The following is a 22,727-nucleotide window of genomic DNA, read 5'->3' on the forward strand; positions in this document are numbered from 1 at the left end:
AGAACTGATTAAGTACATGAGCTTTTCCTCTGCGAATTTTTCTCTAGTTATTTAGAGAAGGGAGACAAGACTTATGGAGTAGGTATAGGCCTACATGTATTATTTCCGAAGATAGATTTTGCAAAGCAAAATATAATGATGAACATAAAAGCACCAGAAAAATTATTTTGTCAAGGAACGTTTCACAGCTTCCCTGATTTATTTACAACCATAGATTCGTTTCATTTTCGAAATTATTTATTGACATGTTTTCCGAGTATGAATAGAGACGGATGCTGCTTGCAAACAATGCAAGTTTTGAATGCGTGGATGGGTTTCTGTACTGTACAATGAGCGCTAGTCAGTCATAATTGAAGCATTGTTTTGGTGTTTATAAAATATTTTGCGAGTGTGATACTAATAGTGCGTGACAGTTCGTCAAACAAATGATTACAAATCTGGTTTGGCTTTGTGGATAGTATACTGCAGTTATCATTGGATTCTTTTCATAAATTGGATTACTCTAGAAGGAACGTGAATTCGTAATTGGATATTTACGCCAGTTTTAATTGTGTTGGTAAAGTTGGCTGTGAAGCCGAATATAGGAAGCGATGACTGGCCGAAAGTCTGGCGAGCCTCCCGTTGCTTGGACACTGCTGGTGATGCGGGTGATATACTTTTCTCATTTGATGCTATCATCTTCGCTTTTAGTTCACGGTAAGCAATATGATGATAATGCTCTCTGACATGAGTTTGAGTTATTTATCAATGTATTGATCCAGTTCTTTTTTTTTCTTCACATGCCTTTCATTCTCCTTTCTCTCTTTATTTCATTCATTCTTTCTTTCTTTCTTTCTGTCTTTCTGTCTGTCTGTCTGTCTGTCTATCTTTCTTTCTCTTTTCTTTCTTTCTTTCTTTTTTCCTTTCTTTCTTTCTTTCTTTCTTTCTTTCTTCCTTTTCCTATCTATCTATCTATCTGTCTGTCTGTCTATCGATATATCTGTCTGTATATCTATCTGTCCATCTATTTTTCTTAATTTTTTATTCTTTTCTTTCTTTCTTTCTTTCTTCTTTCTTTCTTTCTTTCTTTCTTTCTTTCTTTCTTTCTTTCTTTCTTTCTTTCTTTCTTTCTGTCTGTCTGTCTGTCTTTCTTTCTTTCTTTCTTTCTCTTTTCTTTCTTTCTTTCTTTCTTTTTTCCTTTCTTTCTTTCTTCCTTTTCCTATCTATCTATCTATCTATCTATCTATCTATCTGTCTGTCTGTCTATCGATATATCTGTCTGTATATCTATCTGTCCATCTATTTTTCTTAATTTTTTATTCTTTTCTTTCTTTCTTTCTTTCTTTCTTTCTTTCTTCTTTCTTTCTTTCTTTCTTTCTTTCTGTCTGTCTGTCTGTCTGTCTGTCTGTCTGTCTGTCTGTCTTTCTTTCTTTCTTTCTTTCTTTCTTTCTTTCTTTCTCTCTTTCTTTCTTTCTTTCTTTCTTTTTTCCTTTCTTTCTTTCTTTCTTTCTTCCTTTTCCTATCTATCTATCTATCTGTCTGTCTGTCTATCGATATATCTGTGTGTATATCTATCTGTCCATCTATTTTTCTTAATTTTTTATTCTTTTCTTTCTTTCTTTCTTTCTTCTTTCTTTCTTTCTTTCTTTCTTTCTTTCTTTCTTTCTTCCTGTCTTTCCTTTTTTCTTTCGTTCAATCATTCATTGTTTTCCAAAGTTCCCTTTTTTATTGATTCTCTCTTTCTTACATTAGTTATATTCTATAATGTCTTTCTTACCTTCTTTCATTACTATCTTCCTCCATTCTTCCTTTTGGTCACCGTTTTCCCCCTAAATTTACACTCTTTCTATCTCTATGAGTTACCCTTTGACAAGTTGAGAACCCTTTCCAACCTTATTTGTCCTTCTTGTTTCTTTTCCTACAACATTCATTATCCTACCCTAGACTTTCTCTATTATATGCCAATAGATGTATTGTGTTCGTGTGAGCACTTAAAGGGAAAGTTCACCCTGAAGAAAACTTTGTTGTAAAAATAGCATAAAAATGATAAAAAATATTGGTGAAGGTTTGAGGAAAATCCGTTAAAGAGTAAGAAAGTTATTAGAGTTCAAAATTTTGGATTTGTGACGTCATAAACGAGCAGCTGCCCCATGTGTTATGTAATATATAATGTATGAATTTAAAATTTTGTATGGTTCCTGATGACTTAATTTTGTTTTCTTTTCATGATCTAGTGTGAAATCATTTGTCTATTGATATACAAAAGTTACAGTGAAAACCATTTTCAATTTTCTGAGAAAATGACATTTCATTGATTTTCTACCATTCGCTGTGTAGGAATGCTGCTCGCATATGACGTCACAAATCAAATAATTGAAATTCTAATAACTTTTTAATTATTTGATGAATTTTTCTCAAACCTTCGGCAATATTTTTTTATTATTTTTTCTGCTATTTTTACAATAAAATTTTTGTCAGGGTGAACTTCCCCTTTAATTAATTACATATAATTGAGACTGAGCAAAACAGTGTCTCTTCATTATTAATAATGATGCAATTTGTGTGGTTTCGATTGATACGTTGAAGAATCAACTTATCTCTTCTAGGTTGTGGGTATCCTATCCTATAGCCATCTTTATGTTGTCATTTCTTAAAGCAAAATAATGGGTGAGATGCATAAAAGCAGCAATTGCTTTTGTTATAAAAGCTTTTGCTTGATTCCGCATGCATACAAATGAGCGAAAAATTGCTTTTGCTAGTACGTATCTAAGTTCAAGCAATTCCTAACTGCCTTCTAGCATTTGCTTCACGATTAAGCCATTGCTTAAAAGCGTATGTATAAAGTGAACATTTTGCTTGTATTGTATTTATTTTCCGTCAATTAAAAATTTCAACAACGATAGATATATTTACAATTAATTACAAAGAAATGATCATTAAAAAGATGGAGGGATTGCCCTACTCAGCGTTGATAACATATTAACGCTGTTTTATAGAGGGGTCCCTTACATAGATATACATGTAAAGATAATACAGGAAAAAAACTTAGTAGACTTACGATAAAGATGTTGACAAAATGTGAAAAAGTAGGATTTTTTTTACAATATACAAGATGACAAAGGAAAGTAAGAATGAGGGATCTGAACTAAAAATTACAAGAAGTCTGGAAAATGTTTTTAAGGCCTTTTTTTGTTTTGAAGGCATCGATATTTTCTAATAATTTCATGTGATGGGGAAGAGTATTATAATGAGATGCACCTCTGTATTGGATAGTGCGATGAGAGTATTCTGTTTTGGGTTTGGGTAAAGCAAAGTTATGACACACACTTGTGCCTTTAAAGGACAAGTCCACCCCACCAAAACTTGATTTAAATAAAAAGAGAAAAAATCAACATGCATGACACTGAAAATTTCATCAAATCGGATGTAAAATAAGAAAGTTATGGCATTTTAAATTTTTGCTTCATTTCACAAAACAGTTATGCACATCTCGGTCGGTATGCAAATGAGGAAGTGATGACATCACTCGCTCACTATTTCTTTTGTATTTTATTATATGAAATATTTTTATTTTCTCGTCATTGTCATAAGAAACGAAGTTTCATTCCTCCCTGAATACGTGGAATTCCATTATTTTAACATTTTGTGTTTCAGGCAAGGAGGTCCTAATCGTCAAATTTGTAAAAATTGAAATATTGTATAGTGAGTGATCATCGACTCTCTCATTTGGATGTAACTGGCTCGTTCATATAACTATTTTGTAAAAAATAAGCGAAACTTTGAAATGTCATAACTTTCTTATTTTACATCTGATTTTGATGAAATTTTCAGCATTGTGCTTGTCTGATTTTTCTCTATTGATTCAAATCAACATTTTTCTGAGGTGGACTTGACCTTTAAGCACTAACTTTGCGTTTTTTTCGAGCTCAGTAAGAGCAGCTTGAGCGTTTGCTCGATCAGGACGTTCACTACTCAAATGGATGCTCCGGGCTGAGAATATTATGATTTAAACAGATAAAAAATTAATCAAACAAACAAAACACTGAAAATTTGATCAAAATCCTAGTTAGGAATAATCATGTTATGGCGTTTTAAAGATTTCCATTATTCCGGTGAAACAGTTCTAGGCATGTCTTCATGAATATTCAATGAGCAACTTGATGATGTCATACATATCCCAACTTGTTATTTTGTATTTTATTATATGAAATTAGGTTACAGTTCTACCAAGATCTAAAAAAAAGGATTGAAAAGTGATTAATTGCATTAGATATTCATTGTTGTAACTTATTTCATTACAAAGAAGACACGTATTCCCTCATGTATGAAAAAATAAAGCGATTATGCATCTGATACATTTTCCACACTGCCACTGACACTCCTTGTAATTCCTTGAATGCACAAAGTGCTTCTGAAGAACATTTCAGCTCAACTCAAGTCTGGGTAATGATAGTTGCGCTTTGTATCTTCAGGCTAAAATCAAGTATATTCAAATCAGCAGTTGGGGATTGGGGGTGGGGGGGGGGATGGTAGGGGTTTGAACCCCCATCTTGGGCTCCCTAAAAATAATGATAGTGTGGGATCAAACTTCAACACCCATTCAAGGGGAGGGGTGGGGGGTAGGACAAGTTACGTTGCAGCTCATCGTTTTGGGTTCAAACCTCCTCTTAGGAAAGAGCCAGATCATCCACCACATTAAACTTTAATAAGAGGTAGCAAACTCATTGAAATATTTTGAGAAAGGGAGAAGAAGGAACAGAATAAACAATATGTGGTATGCGAGTTGTTATTTCCATTTTTAAAGATTTATTTCCTCCATTTACTGGACTGGATAAATGAGAGGAATTTTATTGCTTTAACATGTGGTATAAAGTGAAACTTGATGCAAGGGGAACACATGAAAAGGGAAGCTGTTTTTTTCATGGTAAATTTCACTTACAGAAAATATGAAAACAATAATGAGTATGAACTGGTTGGCAGAACATTATTTATTTTTTGTCAAACAGCCAATAATTCTTGAAACAGATAGCAGGGTTAATGCACTGTGTCTTACAGAATATTACCAGGAAGTAATTCAATATAGTGACGCCTGAGTTGAAAATATGTACGGTAATTTAAGTGAAGATTAAATATCACATTATTGTTGAGTGTAGAACATTAGTATATTTAATCCCCACTATTTATTATTCACTTGGTAATGATGCAATGGTGTGAAGTGAAGATTATGACATTTTTTCTTACATGTATAGGATTCTAACTTTAAAAAGTTTAACATTATTCACCAGTAACTTTATTTTTTGTAAACAAATTCAAATTGATTGTCAGATTTACATGCATGAGCACCATGTGTTAATATTGTTCATGATAACAAGAATGAACAAAGGTCTTAACCTTAAAATTATCATATCCCCTGCAAGGCCTGTGCTTGAAAAATTTTATACAACTGAATAAAACAAAAATGTTGGGACCTAAATCTACACATTTTAATTGGGAATTTGACACAAAGCATGTACGGTATGATACATCTGGCATGGTGCTACATAACTCTTAGAAGCATAAACTTTAAATAGTTAGAATATACTTGCCTGAAAATCTATTTCACTTGTCCGAAAAATCCTTGAGAAAAGTTATACCTCTTCAAAAGAAAATATTGCGGTTTCATAAAATAAACCATTACCCCTTTTTCTCTCTTTTGACATTAACTGATGTACCTTGTACTTGTATTCCTTTTTACAAAGTGATTTTTTTCTTGCCAGCCATGACCAAATTTAATTTTGGTATTAATTCAGTGTGAGAATTTTTTTCGGGCAAGTAGTTTTTTGGCCTTTACCTCAAAACACTTGCCCGACTTTAACTTTTACTTGCCCCGGGCAATCGGGCAAGTGCTTATGTAGCACCCTGCATCTGGCAATGACTTCAAACTTTGAAACTCCATAACCTTCAAATGTACCAAAAACCTAATTCACATTAAAAGCTACTGCTGCTGCTTTACATTGCTTCTGACTAACTACTTGTGACATCCTTTATTGACATGATTGGCTTTGTTACAACTTTACAAGGATTTAATGACAGACTAGACTTTCCTGGCTTGCTACAATATACATTTCGTGCTTGGATGAACATTATTACATTATGACTGCCTATAGCATATGGACTATAAAATTTCCATATTCAGTCATGAATTATGTATTGAATAATATGCCATTAAATAGTTACTACGATTGTACTTATACATAATATAATGGTCTAGACTCTAGACCAGTCCAGACACAATGGCCCGAATTCACAAAGGTGGTTTCGTTTGAAACCATGGTTTCTGCAAAAACCACCTTTTTGAATTCGGGCCAATGGGTCTGTCTCATACTATACACTGTATGAAACTTTGTTGATTAAGTTGGATATCCACTTGTTCCATTAAGCATCCAAAATGTGGATCTACGTTCAAATATAAATTTATTGATCAGAAAGTGAAGGGAGAGTAAGGGATTAAAGGGTAATCCAGTCTTAAAATGTGATTTTAATTGATAACATGAAATAAGACAAACCCATCACTGAAAATTTTGGTTGCATTATTTTTGGTTTATCGATAACATGTCTATGCCCATCTATATTCAGTGAGCAAAGTAATGATGGACATCGCATCCCTACTTAAAATTGTATTTAAACAAAATGTGAATTACTAGTATATTCATATTTTGTCCCCCGAGAATGAAAACAAAAAATGGTTTGACTATAATACTGATTTAACTCAGGACAGCTCCTGGATGGCTGTGGTTAGGGACTAGCCAGATTTTGGATATATTTCATTTCTTTTCAATTAGAATTCTCTTGGGTTTTGATTTGAAAGCTGGTTCTGAGTTTGGTTGGTCCCTGACCGCGGTAGATCTGGTTTTGTTAAGCCTGGATCCGTGCAGTGTGGACTTGGTAGGTATTGTTAGATATAATATAGTATTAACTATGCGCCATATGCACCATGAGCATCTTTTTATGATGGATACCGGCACATTACAAATGTTCATATTATTATTATTATTATTAACGAATGGTGATGTGCCTTCTTCTTCTGCTCTGGCTCTCTATTTTCTTCTTGACCTCATCTCATTCTTACCTTCTATCTGTCTTTCCCCTATCCTATCGCTTTCTACAAGTAGCTATGGGTTACATTATTCTCAAGTTCATATAAAATTTTCAATTACTAGGTGTATACCGGAAATTTTCATCTGTTTACTTTTAGGATTTGCATTTTCCATAATTTGTATTGTCTATAAGTATGCTTGTATTTTGTTTTGTTTTAATAAATAATAATAATATGTGATTTGTAATGCGCCAAATCGACTCGGCAGAGTAGCCAAAGTGCAGTGAAAGAAAGAGAGAGAGAAAAGTACAAATATAATAGTAACAGATTAAGGAACAATTAAAAATAGAAAGGATGTTATAAAGGGCCCCAAAGCACAACAGTATTTGACTACTGAAGGGGCTACTCTGTTTAAATAGTACCTAATATTGAAAAAAAATAATAAATCTGCTTGGCCACTATGCTCCATTCAGGTTAGCGTGCATGTGCATTTCACATAATATTGCTGAACTTTAAACTTAGCTCTGGGCTCTATCATGTATTGATGAAATTTTCAGCATTTTGCTCAGTGAATTTTACTCTACCTTTACAATATACTCTATCACTATTCAGTATCCTCACTAGATTCCCCTTAAACAATATTGATGTAAAGAATATGAAAATTAATTTTAGTTTTTATATGAATTTGGTCAGTTGTTAGATCAAAATATGTTATCTGCATCCTTTTTCTTCTTTCAAAATCTATTCGAGTATATGAAATGGGCTGAGTTTGAATTTTAGGAAAAGATTTGTCTGCACCATTAATTGATCACTGACTGATAATGTCATTTTTCAAAGACTCTTTTAAAAGAAAAAATAATAAAAAATGAAAATATATTAATGAATTAACAATGTCAATTTAAAAGTAATTACAAAAAACCCCATAAAATTTTCTGGTCTTCTAAAGAGTATTTACATTGTGCTTTCATAGGAATTTTACCATGTTTGCTTTGCTAAATTACTCTGGCTTGTTATATTTGATGTATGGATAATTGATTTTTATTCACATAGTTTTATGAAAGAATCTTGTTGATATCATATGGTCAAATCTAATTAAAAATCCATCCATATGATACTGATAGCAAAAAATAACAATTTTATTTACTTCTATTTCAGATAGATGCTTCAAAGTTCCTCCATTTATGGAGGGATATCAGGCATGTAATCATCCATCACCCATTCAAACAAATGAAGTCGAATTTGTTTAAAGACAGAACTAACTATCTAATATTGGTTGTAAAAGTTCATTTAAATATATTTCATTCAATTCATTCCCAAATATATACAAATTCAAAGCTGAAAATAAACTTTGAAATCAAATAATCACGAACAAACATATTTCATATAAAAATATATGCAAATGATAAGAATTATTAAAGAGTATTAAAAGAACAAAAGTATGTTTCATTTCTGTGTAGTTCAGATGAGAAAGTAATAATAGAATGATGGGAAATGATTTTATAACATGTTCAAGAAAGAGTACATAGTTCAAGGGATAGTGGTCTTATCTGTGTCGATCAAGTTCATGTTTAACACTTTTTCCTATGTGTTATGAAATTAAAGGTTGTTGCATTGTGTTCAATGGCAGTGTGTGCAACCTTAAAATGATTGTAATTTGCTTTAAAATCAAATGAAAACAATAACCAAAAAACAAAACAACAATTATTCATTTTCAATGGCAACCATACACTGTAAAAAAAAATGGGCAAAATTTTAACCAGCATGAGGGTAATTATGTATCCAACCAATTTGGGGTAGTATTTTACCCAATGCGGGAAATATATTGTCCAGTAAGGTTAAAAAATAAGCAGAAATTACTTTAGAATGAGCAAAATTTTCATCACACTGGATAAATAATAATGCCCAAAAGAAATGCCAAATGTTGGTTGGATACATAATTACCATCATGGAGCATTTTTACCCAATATTTTTAAGAGTGTAGTTCTGTAATGAATATAGGCACTCCTTTCAATAGTCATGTGAAGTTGAGTGTCCACTGCCGACCTTATTTGACAGAAGTGAGCAGATGTTCGTGATGGTAGTTAACCTTTGGTGGCAATAGGTAACATTCAACCCCCACCCCCCAGTTTTCCCCGTCTCTTATTAAGTCCTTTTGATATTTGTATTAGGTCAAGTTCTGCAAACTGTAGATGGTGCTATAAATATATTATGTTCGACAGGCTGTGTCATCTAACCAAATTTCTATTTTTATCACTTTACAGGAGAGCCATACATGTCTACAGTTAGCCGAGGTTTCACAAGCACAGAGATTGTTCAACCTTTCTTTGAATGTTACAGGAGTGCCCCTGATTTACAAGCATCCGTTTCTATCGGGCGATATGTCTATACATACAATAATATTCAAAACCCAGCTAATGCTAATCCACCACAAAGTATGCCCTTCATGGCTGGTAATCCTTCAATTCAAGTATACAGAGTAAACCTAAATACAAGTCAACACAGGTCATACGGTGTCTTTTACTGCGCTTCATCACTTAATGGAGAGTACTCAGCAGTACCAACTATCTTTGTTAGATCTGATGGTAAGAGGCATATTAATGGTTTAAAATATCAACCTTAAAATATATTTATTGATCCAAATGCGTGGCCATCGATTTGATGAGTGTTTTAATTTTCTTGTCTTTCTTTTGCCAGAAATAAAATAAATAAATGGAATAAAACAATATATATTTAATAAGAATGAGAGTGTAAATTTTCATCTACGTGTATATGTGCACACGTCAGAGATATGCCTCGTGTGACTGACCTCTATACTGGATTTTTAAGAGTTATGAAGAAATACAGAATGATGCTCTGTGAATTGACTATGAAATTTGCCAAATGAATAAAAGTCACAAAACTTAAATAAGAATAAAGAACTGTGATTAACTACCGGACGCTTACAAGTACTTCTTTCTAATTCCAAATATAAAGTGACAAAATCTCTGGTGTATTTGGGTTTCAATTTATGTTTTATGAAAGAATATGTCTTTTCCAGAATACATGTTCACCTTAATAAAAACCCAAAAGATGATCAGGGATTTTTAGAAACTGTTCATGGGTCAGGAAAATTGATTTCAAGGATTTATATGTTGAATCATAAGGATGTTATATTTTGACATTTCAAATATAAAAAGAAATTACAAAGCAATTTACACAAGAACATGCAAAGACATAAGGTATAAGGATGTAGCATTCGAAAAGGTTTTTGTCTCACCTGCGAAGCAGAGTGAGACTATAGGCGCCGCTTTTCCGACGGCGGCGGCGGCGTCAACATCAAATCTTAACCTGAGGTTAAGTTTTTGAAATGACGTCATAACTTAGAAAGTATATGGACCTAGTTAATAAAACTTGGCCATAAGGTTAATCAAGTATTACTGAACATCCTATTAGAGTTTGATGTCACATGACCAAGGTCAAAGGTCATTTAGGGTCAATGAACTTAGACCATGTTGGAGGGATCAACATCGAAATCTTAACCTGAGGTTAAGTTTTTGAAATGTCATCATAACTTAGAAAATATATGGACCTAGTTCATGAAACTTGGACATAAGGTTAATCAAGTATCACTGAACATCCTGCACGAGATTCACGTCACATGACCAAGGTCAAAGGTCATTTAGGGTCAATGAACTTTGGTCGAATTGCGGATATCTGTTGAATTCCCATCATAACTTTGAAAGTTTATGGACCTGACTCATGAAACTTGGACATAATAGTAATCAAGCATCACTGAACATTTTGTGCAAGTTTCAGGTCTCATGATTAAGGTCAAAGGTCATTTAGGGTCAATGAACTTTGGCCGAATTTGGGGTATCTGTTGAATTACCATCATAACTTTGAAAGTTTATTGGTCTAGTTCATTAAACTTGGATATTATAGTAATCAAGTATCTCTGAACATCCTGTGCGCATTTCAGGTCACATGACCAAGGTCAAAGGTCAATGAACTTTGGCCGAACTGGGTGTATCTGTTGAATTACCATCATAACTTTGAAAGTTTATGGATCTGATTCATGAAACTTGTACATAAGAGTAATCAAGTATCACTGAACATCCTGTGCGAGTTTCAGGTCACATGATCAAGGTCACAGGTCATGTAAGGTCAATGAACTTTGGCCATGTTGGGTTTTTTTGTTGAATAACCATCATATCTCTGTAAGTTTATTGGTCTAGTTCATAAAAAGTGGACATAAGAGTAACCATGTATCACTGAACATCTTGTGCGAGTTAGAGTAGTATTCAAAGTCAGCACTGCTGCTATATTGAACCGCGTGGTGCAGGTGAGACGGCCAGAGGCATTCCACTTGTTCTTTTTTTAATGCGATTGGACTAAAAAACTCTTTCATGACAAGGTCGACCAAGGTTGATGGTTTCTGATTGATTTCAGAATGTAAGTCATTAATTAATCAAAATGTAAAATAAACTCTTATCTGATTATTTCTGTCTTTTTTCTCCCTGCAGCTAAGTTTGTGCCCACTTCTGGAAGGTTCTCAAAGACAGTTAACAAGGGAGATGTGAATGTGACTGTTGATTTTACTGAGGTTACTCCGAGTAACACTATCAAGAACTGGCGGTTCAATGGGACAGCATCCTCCCTCGATACCTTTTCTCAGGATACAATTTTTGAAGATTTATCTGTGTATACAATAGATGGAGAGGTAAACACCTCTTATGAGGGTGTGTATGAGCTTCATTTGATGGGTGAGAGAGGGCTGGCAAGAGCTGGATTGTTTCGATTGATTGTCAGAGGTAAGCCATTAGATGATCTTTTTTGGTTGGGAATAGGCATAATACCTAATTTTCAAGAAAAATTTCAATCCAGGGTGCACTAGAAAAACAAAAAGAATAAGACCAATAATTCCAGAGAATTGATAGCCATGTTACAAAAGAAAAGATATTAAGACTATATGATTATTACTGAACAATTTCATAAATTCAGCAATAACAATATTTGTGTAGATATTTGAGATTATTTCTATAATTTCAACTAATATTATGGCTGCAGTTTGTGTAAGGCCTTAATGGACTTTATAGTAAGAAGTAGGTAGCCCCCCTTAGATCAGACCAGCATACACAGTTGGCGTAGTATTCTATTGCTTATTTCATGTATTTAAGAGAACAAGACTATTTGTACTTGGAAGTTGAGTATTTAAACATGGCCATATTGAAAAGAAATTCTTACATATATCATTTCGTGTATTTATAGCCCGCGACTGAATGAAAATTGCGTTTGACACAATTTCATATATACTTGCCTTTTATGCTTTATCATTTGTACTGGATATGGAGAATACAGAGTCGGTATTTAATTTGCAGGGGTATCACATAGATATCGTCACTGGTCAATAATCAATTGGCACCTACCTGAGTAAGGGTGCGTGCGTGGTGATCATGTCAGATGAGCATAAATGCTTTAAGACGCACCTTAATTGTTTTTAGCAATCCATCAATACCTACAGGACCATGTTTGTTTATGTATTTAGTGTTTGAATAGGACCGCCTGCACCAGCCCGAGTTCTCAAATTAGCACGCTTTTTTCTGCAAATTATTCCGATCTGAACAATCTCGAGATTATTTGTAATGGAGATGCAATTATCACGCTAGTTTGCAGGATTAATCACAAGATTGCAATCCCAAGTCAACTTGGGATTATTTGCATAATAGCGGGCAATTTTACAAATTATCCCATTAATTCGCAGGTGCAGATGAACTCGGAATACTTATTCAGGGCGTCAGACATTGATGCCTTGCTCGAGCAGGAATCGCTCTCCTTGCAATGGTGGATACAGGGTTTCTTGAATCTTGAAATTGATCGTGAAGAGGGCCGATGGGGCTAAATCTTGATATTGAGCAAACTCAGGCTGGTGCAGCACCGCCCCGCCTATTGTTATTTTCTTTAATGAAGGATTGAAGGTATACCATTCTATTATGTTTTCAGCATGCCCGGCTGGTCGTTATGATGAATCTAGAGGATGTACACAGCAATGTCCATCATGTTATAATGGAGGAATATGTCATGATCAGACAGGGGAGTGTATCTGCCCTCCAGGCTTTCAGGGAAATTACTGTGAAATGGGTGAGATATACACAGACATCCCATGGATGATATTCTTAGGTTTATATTCATTTGAACCGGTTTTCAATTAAGTATTTTGCTCAGTATTTTGCTTAAGTAAATCCATCTTTGGTATTCAGTTTCATTGTTTGGCTAAGTATTTAGCTTAAATCATAGTCTGCCGCCTACAAGACTTAAGTCTGGCTGGCTTGCGCACAGTTACATATTCTTCGCACAGATGCATTCATACATTACACGTTATTTGGCTCAACTTTATGACGTCAAAATGGTTATTAGTAAGTCTTTTGCTTAAATTTGGCTTAATAAAGTAAAGATATATGATCTGCATACGAGTTGAGCATTTTGCTTAGCCAAATAAAATGCTAACTGAAATACTTACAAATTCAAAACTTTTAATTGAATACCAACCTTGGTTTATACAAGCATTTGGTCTATCTATCTCTCAGATCATTCTGATACAAGGCCTCACCCATTTGGTTTCCCTATGAGTTTGGTCTTATTACCATTTGGTCTACATATGCTTGTTCCGGTACCATCTACTCTTGTTCTTACTTCGTCCAATACCAAATCGGTCTTATTTCCACTATGTGTACTTTTTTTCCTTGTGAAATGAAAATCTGCCTCATTAAAAGTTCATCTGTCTGTATAGACTTAATTGTTGTTAGATCAAAGACCAAAAGAATATCCTGACAAAATGGGTATTTACCTAACTGGAAATGAGATAAAATGGTAAATGTACTAAAAAGCTATTATGCAAATGGTTAGTAAACAAACTGATTAAACATAAAATTGGATTAGACCGTGTGGGATGAAAACAAAAGGAAATACATGATTAAGATGTAGACCTATTCATGGTTGTGTAAGAGCTGTGGTGTAGTGGTTCTGACTCTTGCCTTGTAAACAGAGGGTCGTGTGTTTGAATCCCACCGCGGTCCGAGCGTCCCTTGGCGAGGCGTTAATCCACACTTTGCCACTCTCGAAGTGAACATTTTTATAAAGAGAAGAGCAAGACTTACCCCAAACCGGGTGTTAAGAAGAAAACAAATTAGAAAAGTTGTTGATATTATCATTTTAGAAATCAAAGACAGTAGCAGAAGACATAAAAATGGGATTTAATTGCATGAGAATTTAGCTGTAACATCAATATTTTCATTTTTGTTTTGTTTTGTGTTTCTAATTTTATAGCTTGTGGTGGGAATCGCTTTGGTCGTAACTGCGAGTACCGATGTGACTATGATCTTTCAGATGATAAGACGGCTTGTATTGGGCTCCAGGTCTGTGTGCCAGACCCCTATGGATGCTCTTGTACACCAGGATATAAAGGATTGGACTGTACTACAGGTGTGGTAACCTATACTAGGACTTCAGTAAAACATTGTTAATAGGCCTCTTACAGTGTGTCTCATAAAAAACAAGATTCTCGGTTATTTTCTTCAATGTAGGTGAAAGAGTTATTGGTATTTCATTTACTATATCATGAATTCATCTTTTTTCTTCATTTTAATACCTACATGTATGACATAAAACTTTGTGCATCTAGGTGAGCAAGAAGATTTTTGAAATTTCGATATCAAATTCAAGTTGCACAAAAAAATTGGTCAAGATTTGCATGGATACAAGCCTATAGATGTAAAATGGGATGGCTTATTAGCATATCTTTTAATATATTCAAATTTCTAAATGAGAGTGGATTCGGATTTACGTGTGCATGAGTTTTTGATATGACAGTATTGTTTGGTTGTAATGTGCCCACAGCTTGCATGTGCATATAATTTGAGACCAAATTTGAATTGGTCTTATATTATATTTACACGTACCTGTAGTATCAAATTTGTAATCAAAGTGTATTGCATGTAGATGAGTTGTGATATCTCATTTTGGAAACTTTTTTTTCTTTTTTTAGGGGCACTGTATAATCATTTTCATGCAACATTAAGTGTTACTCATTTGGCTCAATGGGTAAAAATGGGTATTCCCATGTACATGGGAATCAACACAATGACCTTGTTCCATTTTTATATTGCAGCATAAACACATTAATTCAGAAAGAAATTGGAGTCATTACAAAAATATATTTATATGCTTCCAAAGTTCTATGTTTAGTCCTGGTGGTTTGAATTAATGTTTTGAGTCTATATTATCCTTATAAGTATATTTTACTGTTATTGGTGTGTTTGCTCAGTTGTTAGAGCATCCATCTCACAACTGGAAGGTCGGGGTTCAAACCCCGGCCGCGTCAGACCAAAAGACGTTAAAAGATGGAAGTTGCTGCTACCCTGTTTGGCGTTCAATGATTACGGGGATAGCGCCTCGTCGATCTGGCTCTGCACAGCGGCTGCCAGGCCCACGATCAATTGGGCAAAGTAAATTTTCTGAATATTTAATTTCATGTGTATTTTGAACAATAAAATATGGATTTTCATTTTACTAGAGGGTCTGAATTTTCCTCTTGAACACCCACCTGCTAACGAAGATAATTATCTGCAGTGATGATATCATACAATATTCTAGATTCTTTGAGGAAAAAGAGATAAGAGGAAAGAGAAAAAAGATCTAGGTCTATTTAATTGCTGATAAGCACTATAAGTGAAAAGAAAAATGGTAGTCAACCACTGCAATTTATGCTTCCTGTAATAAAGTACAGCTTTTTTTGGCCTCATAGTTTAAACACAGGATATTGTTTCCTCAATAGATTTCTATCATATTAGTCAAAATGTAAACATGCTGACTGAGTTTTATACATCTTAGTTGAAAATATGAAAAAAATGTCACTTTTCTTTATGATTTTACAGAGATTTACTGGTGGCTCACATTTTGGTTCTGTATATTTCAGTTCAGCATTAGTATACAGTGTGAAGCGTTGTGGTGTAGCGATTCTGACTCTCGCCCTGTAATCAGGGGGTTGTGTGTTTATATCCCATCGTGGCTTAGCGTCCTTTGGCAAGGCGTCAATCCACAATTTGCCACTCTCCACCCAGGTGTTAGATGGGTACCCGGTAGGATGCGAAAGCCTATATGTAGTATGCCCAGCATATGAGTCTTGGAACTCTTGTTGGAATGCTGCCCAGGGAGTGGAGAATTTGCATACATTGTATGCGGGCATGCAAGGTTCCGATGACCGGGGTATTCATACATTTGTAACGCACTTAAGGCCTGGTCACACAGCCCGAGCATTGTTGGAGCGGTCGTGAAGCGGAGAGAAAAAAATCATCACCGCTTGCTACCGTTCACAATTTTCGATTTCGATTGTTTTTTTTATGTCGATTTTCGTTTTCGATTTTTCCTTCAATTTTGTGAGCGAAATTCGACCCTCTCTCCCTACCGCTCCAAGACCGCTCTAACAACGCTCGGGCGGTGTGACCAGGCCTTAAGAGACGTCGTTCTGAAGTATTAAGCACTAAATATGCGGAATATTATTACTACGTCTGTATGTCCCTACCCCAAATATAATGCTGATGGAATCATTAAAATCAATCTTCATCATGTCTTTCCTCTGAATGGTGTTATTTTAGAATGTGACATCGGAGAGTTTGGAGCTAGCTGTAGCGAGACATGCCATTGTGTATCTGGTGAATGCGATCGGTTTACTGGTGTCTGTTCAGGAAGCTCTTCTGATTGCCAACAAGGATGGACGGGGACCAATTGTCAAGGTTAGCTTATAACAGGTTTCTATTGCTCGTTTGATTGTATCTCAAGCACATTTACAGTTTCAACAGTAATCAGCATCTGTATTAGATATGCACAATTTATCAGAGCTTTTCACTGTAGACTAAACTCATTTACTGTACATGCATATGGAGGCATCTGTCTGCTCATGGAATTTCAATTTTTTGAATATCTGTAGGCTGGTTTCATGTTTCATAGATTTTTTTGAAAATCCCATTATTACATAAGATTCGCCAACAGTATTATGTGATACATGATCTATTTCAATCTTCAAGATTTATGTTAGCAGTGAAATTATCATAAATGTGCCCCCCTCCCCCCCCCCCCCCGATTGCAATGTTAATTGGATTAAAATGATTTAATGATGGTGACATTGCAAGTGTAGTATTGACATATTTCATTTTCTCAAGTTTATTGCTTATTAATTGTTTGCAGAAAAAGTTCATTCGAATGCACTCTTTTCTTTACAGAATGTATGATTGGTAGATATGGGCCTAATTGTGAACGTAAGTATCGTTTTTGATATCAATCTACGTTACATGATAAATATAGTTCAGGATACACACAAAAGATAAATGTTCTTGAACTATCTTATATTAGCATTTTTTCTTTGTTGTTATTTAAGGCCCATAAACATGATAATGCTAAGAATAGCCCCTACTCCCCATACGTCTTTTTTAATAGTTGACATGCATATACATGTATGTTGACTTTCCATTCCAAAAGAAGAGTAAGTGTAAATTTCATTTAAGAATGTGCATTAATTTGTTTTATAGGGGAATAACAAGCAAAATGTCTATCGATCACATCTCAATGCAGTAATTCACATGTTGAAACAAACTTTTACACAAAAATTGTAAGACTCAACATGGTCGCTTGAACATCTTGTGATAATTGTACAGGTTTACATTACATATGAACCTCTGTTAGCTGTACCAAACATACTACAAGGGGAAGATGGACACTGGCGATTTTTTGAAATGCTCAATTAATGCTCATTGGGAAGGGCGCCCACTAGCGTTGAGTAAGTACAACATTGCACATCGGCCCGCTGCTGTGTATTAAACATATGTGGAAAATGAGAGAGGGGATTTTGGAGAGGGCAAAAGGGCGGCGCATAGAAATAATTCCACCTTTTGTTACCCAGAAACCGTTGAAATATATTCATCTTTAATTTAAGAAAAGCAAATTGGAGAAAAAAGTCTTAAAATGTACAAATTGTCTATTTCTACACCCCTTCAACATTTCTCTCATATGCTTTGTACCCAATCATATTGCGATACGCAAGGTAAAGAAAGGTAGATACTTTATACCTCATGCTGTGGTGCGCTTTTCCCGAGCGATTCATTATACGCTCCATGAACTGTCCGATCTTCCCCTTGTAGTATATTTTGGCAGTATGCTTGAGGTTACATGCTGCACGTCTGTATCAATTTCCATTTGAATATATTTATTTCTTATAATTGCAGTTACCAGTATTCATTTACTTTTTTTTTAAATTTAGCTCTCACTCTTGAACATGAGAAAACCAACAAGGGACAATACTCCAATTTCTTCTGTTGCCCAGAAGGTCAGAATTACCTCTCTACAGCAACTCCTTTGGTCTATCTCTACCGGAAATATGGCAGTGGGAATTATACAGAAGAAAAAATTACGTCATTAGAAGTTGCCCCAAGTGGAAAGTTTGCATTTCTTGTTCTTGATGTGAAAGTTGGAGAATTATTTTACTGCTCCCTCTCTGATGTAAACAACTTCTGGAGTGAGACCGTCACTGCTGATGGAGAATTTAGTAAGAAAAATTGATGTACTTTTGTTTTAAAGGGAAGGGGAAACATCAGAGATATCAAACTTTAGCATTGTTCCATAGATGAAGCTTACACGTCATTTATGATTAATTCTGAAAACAACTGTTGAATGATTGAGTAATATCAATCAAAATTGTAAGGTAAATCTTTTGTGATACCAGATGAAGTTCTTGGAAGGATTGAACCAGATGGGAATTGATGACTTGGTGCAGAGGAATCACCGATGCTAGTACCTGTCAGCTTTTTTCAACTCATTTTGTTTCCTAGTCATTTACTCAACTCGATCAGGAGTTCTCAACTCATTTCAAGTCACCTTCTTTTCTGCTCAAAGTGATGGAATTCTGATTTGATTTACAGTCATTTTCCTCTTCGAGATAGGCTGCAGAGCCCGTTGAAGATTATAGTGGTAGAAGAAAAAGAAGGATAATAATAATAATAATAATGAGAATAGCAATAATAATGATGATGATAATAATAATAAATATAATAGTAATATTAGTGATAAGAACAATGATAATAATAATATCTTAATAATAATAGTAATAACAACAACAATGATAATAAGAGCGGGATATCAGAAGAAGAATAAGAAGAAAAAGACAAAGAAGAAGAAGAATAAGAAGAAGGAGAAAAGGAAGAGGTCGAGGAGGAGGACAAGGAGGAAGAGGAGGAGGACAAGGAGAATAAAGGAGGAGGAGAAGAAGAACTTTACATTATGTCATTAAAGATATTTATCACTTCCCTCTTTTTCTTTCTCACCTTTTAATAGCAATTGCTGTTACTGCACAATCTAACAGTCCTTTTCAAGACTGACTAGGTCATGAAATGTAAGCCTGTTCCATGTTATGCATACTGGTCTTTGCAAATCTGAGAGCGGTGTTGGCTCAGTCGGTAACGCGTCTGCCCGTCGAACCAAAGATCGTGGGTTCGAGTCCACCCCGGGCGGATGACTGAAGCCAGTGCGTTGTGTGTTAACGTCTCTCCCATGTTTCATAGATGCAGGCTATGTTACAATGGAAAACACTCCGTCCCTCGGATAGGACGTTAAATGGAGGCCCCGTGTAGAGGAGAGTCACCACCTTTGCACGTTAAGAACCCACTGCACTATTCGTATAAGAGTAGGGGGAAACCCCGGTGTAGTGGTCCACCTGCATTCCCCCAATCAGTTATATCGGGAGGAGAGACCTGCGGGTCATAGTGATTCAGTTCGCTTTTCGCCTCCCAGGCACAGGTGACGCCAAACAAATAATAATAATAATAAAAAGATCAATATCATTGCCATTGATTGACAATTTTTTTTTACCGGGGGTGCTGAAGTAAATTAACAAACCACAAAAAAATAGAAAAGGTTTCACGACAAAATGAGGGTCAATTTGGACCCGAGAAATTTGACAAGGGAAAAAAAAACGTTTCGCTATAAAATGTCATTTTGTTACATTTTTCCTCACCTACCAGAATCCCAGTGGGTGAAGCCTATAGAGAATAACCCATGCAAAAAAAAATCTTGAGAATTATGCAGCATCGGCCCTCAGCACTGCCGCTTCCCAAGGGCCATGCTTACTACACTATAGAATTAAAGTGCAGCAAAATAGTATTTCTCTTCAGTGCAATTTATAATATCATTTTTAGTCATTAATGCTAATATGCTAATTGGGTACTGGTAGGAAACAACCATCATTGTGGTTGGTTCGTTTATATAGCAAGTGTGTGCCTAACAGGCTGCTAAGAAGCTATGAATCAAGTGACCCGGGGGTGTTTTCACAAAGATTTAAGTATGACTTAGAGTCGCACTTAAATGTCTAGTTGCTATATGAAAAGCTGATTAATATTATTATAAAATTCAAATAAAGATTTAAGATAATTCATATGAAATTTTATTTTTGTTGGTTTTGTATAGTTGGATTGGCTATTGGGATTAGGATTTTTTTTTATTTTTGATATGCAGGTAGGATCTTTAATTTCTAAAATATTTTCTTCCACAATATTTTGAAGGTAATAGTGGAAATCACTAGCGTAAATCCAAAAGGCAAACCTATTTTTTTTTTTATGGGGGAGATATATTCTATTGACAATTGTTCATCCCCCCACTTGAATAGTATAACATCACATGCAAATAATTTAGCCTCAACCCTGTATGTTTTCATTTATTCTAGTTTTCTACACATTGTAAAACAATTGATGTCCTGGTTCTTTGAAAAATGATAGATTTTTCAAAACCTTTTGTTTCATTTTGTTCTTCTGTAGCCCAGCCTGAGCTCCCAAGCCCCCCTGTTGTAAGTAGCACAACCAATGAATCCATCACACTGATGTGGGATGCTTGGGATGCCTCTACGGATGTAGGAGATCCTCCTCTTGAAAGATACCGTATCTATTACAGGCTGGACAACTCACAGGAAGAGGAACAAGAAGTAGCCCCAAGGTCTGATCGTCTAGCTCCATCTGAGACCGTGACTGGTCTAAGTCCCGATACAGACTATGTGTTCGCTGTAGTAGCGGTTAGACCAGGTGTAGGGGGTGGGGGACCTCGTTTGGAGGTCCTAGGCACAACGCAGTGCTCGCGTAAGTGTAGAAAAAAATCTTTTATATATCTAATATATGCCTTTCTAGTCAACATTAGACTAGCCTCTACTTATATCTTGCAATGCTATTGTTTTCCATTTTTTTTCAATTTAGATAGGATGTGATGGATAAACAAATTCTTTTTCTGATTTTGTATGAATTAAGGTTTGATATTAATAAGTATTTTAAAAATATGAAAATTGCATTAATTGTTTAGATAAATGAAAAAAATGTATCATATTTTGTATATATGATCGATGACTCTGTTCAATAATGTAAAATATATGAAATGAAATGTTCTTTATAACTTGTGAATTTATCATTTCATTAACGAAAAACAAATCAGGTATAATGAAAAATCATCTCTTAGCGTCTCAGACATACTCTACAGCTATGGTAATATCTCTGACGAATATGAAATGGAAAATAGACTATAGATGAAGCTTAATTTGATGTAACAGATATTATTTTGATGTTATTTTGTGGTTTTAGCTCCTGTTGAGGGACCAACATCTATTAACGTCACTAATGGAACATCTCCTGGAGAATATTTGGTTTCTTGGGAGGTAATCACCATTTTCAAGAATATTCTAGAAAGGTCATGGTTTAATATGTGAAAAGAAACATGAAAGTAAATAAATGAAATCAAGGAACAACAAGAAATAGACTTGGGGACTGTTTCTTAAAGATAAGAGTCACAACTGTTGTAACTTTGCCAGTATGGTCGCTGAACCCTGTTACCATGGTAGTTGTCATAATGACACAGTTACAACAGTTTGAAGTCCTTTTTGGAAAGGGCCCCGACCATGATTTACAAACACAAACACACAAAACCTGCTAAAATAAATCTCATAACTATATAAAATTACATGTATGTACATTAGGGTATGAAAGGGAATCAAATATGGAGGAGAGGGGTATTAAAATGGTGAAATGCAATCTAGATTTCAGAAAAATATTCTTCCTTTTCCTCATTTTCATCTCCCTCTTCTCAATTAATCTTTGTATCTTTACCAACCCTACTCATCTTTCTTTTGTTCCTATAATCCCTCCCATTTTCTTATTTTTTCACCTCGCCTCAATCTTTTATTTCACACTCCAGATCTTCTCTTCGTATTAGCTATGTAAATTTATGTTGTTATCCTGCATGTCCCCATTTACATGTATTTGTAAATATGGTATGGTTATGGTTAGTAATTGCATTCAGTAAAATATGTGTATATACCTGTACCTCTTGATTATGAATATAATACCACTATTATGAAAGTGTACACTTTGGAATGTATTGTATATACTTGTGCAATTATTACGCTGCAAAATCATACCATGCAAATATCATACCACACCACTCCACACCACACGATACCAGACCACCCCATACAATATCATACCATATACCACACCACACAACTGGTGTGGAATATGGTATGGTATTGCGTGGTGTGGTATGGTATTTTGTGGTGTGGTATGGTCTTGTGTTGTGTGGCATGGTATGTAGTATTGCATGGTATGGTATTGTGTGGTGT

The 22,727-nt window shown here is 34.8% G+C and overlaps 1 protein-coding gene across 1 annotated transcript in view; it reads left to right on the forward strand.

Moving 5' to 3' along the window:
• Nucleotides 1–284: 284 nt before the first annotated feature.
• Nucleotides 285–22,727, forward strand: part of LOC121423914 (receptor-type tyrosine-protein phosphatase mu-like) — a 53,141-nt gene continuing 30,698 nt past the window's right edge. The window contains exons 1-10 of the mRNA XM_041619463.1: nt 285–696; nt 9,316–9,636; nt 11,557–11,844; nt 13,034–13,171; nt 14,357–14,512; nt 16,684–16,821; nt 17,308–17,343; nt 18,342–18,626; nt 20,887–21,201; nt 21,694–21,767. Coding sequence (XP_041475397.1) covers nt 591–696; nt 9,316–9,636; nt 11,557–11,844; nt 13,034–13,171; nt 14,357–14,512; nt 16,684–16,821; nt 17,308–17,343; nt 18,342–18,626; nt 20,887–21,201; nt 21,694–21,767 — 1,857 coding nt within the window. The 5' untranslated portion in view covers nt 285–590. The remainder of the gene's footprint in view (nt 697–9,315; nt 9,637–11,556; nt 11,845–13,033; nt 13,172–14,356; nt 14,513–16,683; nt 16,822–17,307; nt 17,344–18,341; nt 18,627–20,886; nt 21,202–21,693; nt 21,768–22,727) is intronic.

The sequence above is a fragment of the Lytechinus variegatus genome, chromosome 11, assembly GCF_018143015.1.
Source record: "Lytechinus variegatus isolate NC3 chromosome 11, Lvar_3.0, whole genome shotgun sequence".
Lineage (NCBI taxonomy): Eukaryota > Metazoa > Echinodermata > Echinoidea > Temnopleuroida > Toxopneustidae > Lytechinus > Lytechinus variegatus.